Genomic DNA, 5351 nt, shown 5'->3' with positions numbered 1-5351 from the left:
TCTAGCAGAATGCATGAGTTCCAGAGTCAGTGAACAATGATGTTAAAAAGGAAGAAACAAACATGTGGAATGTCTCCTGGGAAACCTCAGCATTCTTGGGGTAGAGGTTTATCCTCTCCTCTGGGCCAGGCAGAGCCTCCCACCATCTGCCTGTTGCCTGTTTGCAGGGGTCCTTGTCACATCTGCTAGAGGGATGCATCAACATCAGAGGATACAGGTCCAGGATGTGACTCAGGAGCAGTATGCTCGCCTCGCACATGCAAGGCCCTGGGTTTGCTCCCCAAGCCTCCAAAACAAGTTTCCTCTCCTTTGTTCAGAATTTTTCAATGTCTTCCCATTCCCTTGGCATAAAAGACCTTAGCACCTACTTCTACACCACTGGCCCAGCATTGCTCCAAGGTCCCAGCTCGGGACTCTATCCTTACAGTTCCTGCTGCCTGCAACCTCTTCCTCCAGAAGTCTGACCCTCCTCCTTTCCTCCCTCCTTCCTTCCGAGTTCTTCTCAATGTTACTTTTCCAGACTGCCCTACTTAAATAGCACTCTCTCTCCTTGCCTTAATTTCCTCCAGAATCTTAACTACCTGTGTAATTACACGTTTACTTCCGTCTGCCTTTCCTCACGAGAATGTAATCTCAACAATGTCCCTGTTGATCCTCAGTTCCTGGTCAACAGCAGGCACTCAAGACTTGCCTTAGAGCATGCTGGGTGCTTTCTTGGGAAGGTGTGTGAACAAGTTTACTAAGCTGCACGGTAATTCAAGATGGGCATCATCATAGTTACTGTCATCATCTCTGATGAAGAAATGAAAGCACAGTACTTACTATCAGTAATAAGGTAGAGAATTTGAACCCAGGACACCAGCTCTTTATAATCCCCATGATACATTGCACCACTCCTGGCTAATAGAAAATAATTACTGTAGTGCTTTTCCCTATACTAGACTCTTAAAAATTCAGATAATCAAAGCATGACTTTGAAATATCAAGTTTCCTAAAATTGCCTAATATCTTAGAATAATAGATGTGATTGGTTTGGGGGGGGGGGTTGTTGTTGTTGTTTTGAGCTCAGACTAATAAACAAGGGCAGAACAGGAACCACAATTACACCTCCCTTCGGCCTCTAATTCTGAGACCCACTTCCACGAATGCTCTCCGGATTACAGACTTGCTCAGGTAATTCTCCCGCACCATGGAGATTACCATAATTAGCTGCCATGATTAGCGCTGGTTCGGAAAGGCAAATCTCAAATACAAACGCCGCGGAGATGCCAAGCCTCACAAAGGGCCCCTTTTGGACTATAGCAACTCACTCAAGCCCCTTGCTTATTAGTGTGACGATTCACACAGTGCACTGGGTAAGCCGAGGGTGTCACCTATTAGAGGGCATGTTGATGCAACCTTATCTGAGAACTTACAAAACATAAGACTCTGAGCCTAGAATAAAAGAGAAGCGTGTGTATGCCCTGGGAAGTATTCCACAAAGAATGTCGGGAGATATTTAAACTAGCTAAGGACAGAGACGATTTGGCCAGGTACCTGCGGAAGAAAGCATCTAGGACCCCGACATGGGTCTGCGCTTCCTTGGGGAAAAGAGCCTTGGTCGGTGTTCTGCAAACTCCCTCCCTGGCTGCTTCTTTCTTTAGGATCAAATACAGGCTTCTGCGAGCTTAGGACCCTCCATTCGCTTTCTCCGCCCGACAGTGAAACCAACCTTTCCTCCCACTCGGTTGAAATTCTCTAAAAGAAGCCACTCCGGGTCTCCTGCTTTGGAGTCCCCCATCTTCTCTCGACCTCGCTCCCCAACATCCCACCTGCCCCCCAGGATGCGGAAGAAGGTGAGTGATTGGGCTGCGGGCCAGGATGGCCAGGAGTGTCCCCGGCACCTGTCACCTGGCCCACCTGGGCCCTCCCTCCCCGCCGCCCCAGCCCCACCCACCTTCCCGCCGACTAGCCACCGCCCACCCCGGCCTCCAGCCACGGTCCAATGGCCGTGGGGCAGGGCACGCTGAGCAAGCCGCGGCGCCCCGGTCGCGTCCCCGCCCTGTTCCCGGTCCCGGGTTCCCGAGCTGGGCCCTGCCGCCTTTAAATGCCACCCCGGGCCGACGCACTGCGGCCCTTGCCACCGTCCTCCCTCCGCCGCCGCCGCCGCGACCTCCGCGCCGCTCGCCTCCCCTCCCTTCCCCCTCCCGGGCCGGCGGCCGCGCCAGCCTCGGGCGTGCGCGCGCGCCCGTGTGAGCGCGCGCCCGGCTCGGACCCGCGCCCGCCGCCGCGTCCCCGCCGCTCGCTGCAGGAACATGGCGGGGTCGGTGGCCGACAGCGACGCCGTGGTGGTGAGTGCCCGCGGCCGCGAGCGGGGAGGGAAGCTTGGCGGGCCGGGGCGAGGCTTACGGAGCGGCGGCGCTGCAGGAAGCGCCGTACCTGTCAGCCGCCGCGGGCTGGGAGCTCCCGGTCCCGGGGGCGCGGGGCAGGAGGGCGCCGGCCAGGTGCGCGCCGGGCGCGTGGGCGTGCACGTGGGTTAGTGTGGGGCCGCGGCCCCGGCGGCCGGGGAATTCCCCCCTTGGGGACAATCCCGCGCCCGGGGCTCCCGGAGAAGCGGCGCGCTGTCGCTGCTCACCAGCCACGTCCCAGAGGACAGGCCTGGGGGCAGAGGTTCCGAGAGAGCATTTGTGCTTGGAGAGGGGCCTGCAGCCCACCTACACGGGCTTTGCTTCCCGGTGGGCCGCGACCTTGAATTTGATCCGGTCTAAGAGTCTGGGGATCAGCAGAGGCTTAGATCGGGTGGAAAGGCCGGGTTTTGTTTCGCGGTTATTTAATGAGCTCTAAAGAGGCATCATGTGCAGACATTGCCTATGTGTCTGTGGAGGGCTGCTGGATTCCCACAGATTTGCGTGGATTCCTCCCCGCCATTCACTCCCTAATAAACAAGGGTCTGTGGAAAGCCAATCTGTGTGCTTCTATTTTTAGAAACTGGATGATGGGCACTTAAACAACTCCCTGGGTTCTCCAGTTCAAGCCGACGTGTACTTCCCACGACTGGTAAATCAATGTGCTCAATGTCTCTGCCTTTATCCTTCCTTTCCGATGCATTTTCCTTGCTTTCTGATGGGTCAGGTCCTTAGGGCCGAGGGCCTGGCTCTTCTCTAACAAACAGCCTGTAAACTTCCTGTTTCTCCCCTCTTCCTTTGCAGATAGTTCCATTCTGTGGGCACATTAAAGGTGGCATGCGACCAGGCAAGAAGGTATTAGTGATGGGCATCGTAGACCTCAACCCAGAAAGGTAAGCGCAGAGCCCTGCAGTTGCTAAGCTGTGGCTGCCTTCTCTTCCTCTCCTTGTAGACAGTGTTATTACTTAGGAGCGCCAAGAAAGTACCATGTTCCCATGAAAAGAATGTGTATGAATCCTAGCCATCATCTCTCTAGATAGCTATTTATATCAGCAGTGACAAAAATAGGCCTACAAGTTTCTCTTTGACCCTTGAAGAGGCCAAAAGATTTCTTTTTCTTTTTTTATGGTTTTGAAACATTGTAAAAACTATGAGAATAAATAAGAACCAAACTTTACAAGATATCTCCCTTGTCAACTTCTGGAGCTGTTTTTGGGAATTCTGAAATGGATTAAGGCACGGGTGGCCTGGGGCATTTGAAGTCTTCAATTGCAGCTATTTTCAGTTCCGAAGTTTGCACCAGAGCCTGCTTTAGGTAACAGAATCTATTGGTTTGAGTGTAATCCTCTCCGTGTTTAGACACTGTGTAAACAGTAGCGGCCCATTAACAGCAGATGAACCCACAAGAGGAGGAACTGGGTCAAGTTAAAATGTTACCTCTAACTCCAGCTAAGTGACACTGTTTCCTTTTTAGCTTTGCTATCAGCTTGACCTGTGGCGACTCGGAAGATCCCCCTGCAGATGTGGCAATTGAACTCAAGGCTGTCTTCACAGACCGGCAGCTCCTCAGAAACTCTTGTATCTCAGGAGAAAGGGGTGAAGAACAGTCGGCGATCCCTTACTTCCCGTTTATCCCAGACCAGCCATTCAGGGTAGGTACCTCGAGTGCTTGAGCAGAGCGTTGGCCGGGCTGCTGCTACTCCTTATCTGCCGTGTGCCAAGAGCTCTTTAAGAATTTCTTCCTGGTCCAAGAACCTTGTCTCCCTGCTGCGAGAAAAGGATAAAAACACAGAAGAGATCTGCTGGCAGATAGTGGTCAGTGCTTGCCCACAGGAGCGCTTGATTCTGGTCAGCCCTGTGTCTGGTTAATGGATGCCTGTGCACACCTAATTGCTAAATGCTTAACCACAACTCTACTTAGCCAGTATGGAGGTATTAATTATTTATTTGTCTACTTTTGGGGCGGTTCTGGGGGAGCCCAAGGCCTTTGTGCACATTATGTAAGGTCTTCAATTCAGCTACAACCCCAGCCCTCTATTTTATTTCTGTTTTGAAACCAAGAGCTCACTAAGTTGCCCAGGCTGGCCTTGAATTTGTAATCCTCCCGGCTCAATTTGCTGAGTAGCTGGGATTACAGACCTGTATCTTCTGGTCAAGCTGGGAGTAGTTAGTAAATAATCTCTGTGATTCCCCACATGGTGTTAGGCACAAAGTCCTAATGTCTGATTCATTATTAAATATTAATAAGTACCCAGAATTTTCCTATTTCTGGGCCTTTGAGTAGCTCAAAACCGTATTAGTTACGGGTTTAAAACAATTTAGTGATTATTATTTCATTTTCTCTCATTCCCTTTGCTAATGAGTCCATGTTTGTTTATTTATTTTCCCCTGTGGGTTAATTATGCCTGTCTGTTTCATGGTCACACACTGTGTGGCTGGCAAATTCCTTCCCTTGGGTTTGGATAATAGAGGTTTTACTCCTGCTATCTGACAGAGGAAACACAGCCCAAACTTGCCGTCTCATCGGGCAGCTGTAGCAATACATTCCTCTGCAGAATACTGCCAAATAAGAGGTTCAGCTCAGTAATATAAAAAGGACTTGCTGACACGTCAGGCCTGGTGATGAGGCCCTTGTCTACATGGACCTTCTTACCCTGCTTCTCAACAGTGGCAGCTTGGTCAAAGGCTCCAAGCTGCATAGAAGCCAAACAAGCAAAACAGCTCTTGATATGTTGTTCTTCGTGTGGAGCTTCTCAAGGCCTTGTGCTTATTTCTCTTTCCTTATAGTCTATGGCAAAATACAAACCCATAACCTTTTTACATCAATGATAGAAATGAGCTTGTCCCCTTGTAATCATAACCTAAGAAGTTACCTTTTACTGCAGATCCTCCTTTAGAATGGTAAGCCCTCATGGGTTCCTCTTGCTATGCAGTTCTTAAATGGTAAGGGTGTGTGTGTGTGTGTGT

General features: G+C 51.0%; 1 protein-coding gene across 1 annotated transcript in view; it reads left to right on the top strand.

The window, feature by feature from the left end:
* Positions 1 to 1976: 1976 nt before the first annotated feature.
* The window catches only part of Lgalsl (galectin like), a 4815-nt gene continuing 1440 nt past the window's right edge, over positions 1977 to 5351 (top strand). The window contains exons 1-4 of the mRNA XM_050140874.1: positions 1977 to 2330; positions 2965 to 3036; positions 3189 to 3277; positions 3859 to 4036. Coding sequence (XP_049996831.1) covers positions 2295 to 2330; positions 2965 to 3036; positions 3189 to 3277; positions 3859 to 4036 — 375 coding nt within the window. The 5' untranslated portion in view covers positions 1977 to 2294. The remainder of the gene's footprint in view (positions 2331 to 2964; positions 3037 to 3188; positions 3278 to 3858; positions 4037 to 5351) is intronic.

The sequence above is a fragment of the Alexandromys fortis genome, unplaced genomic scaffold (assembly GCF_014885135.2).
Source record: "Alexandromys fortis isolate MF-2015 unplaced genomic scaffold, M_Fortis_MF-2015_v1.1 scaffold_7, whole genome shotgun sequence".
Classification (NCBI taxonomy): Eukaryota; Metazoa; Chordata; class Mammalia; order Rodentia; family Cricetidae; genus Alexandromys; species Alexandromys fortis.
The sequence above is the reverse complement of the archived record's forward strand: the minus strand, read 5'-3'. Positions and strand labels throughout refer to the sequence as shown.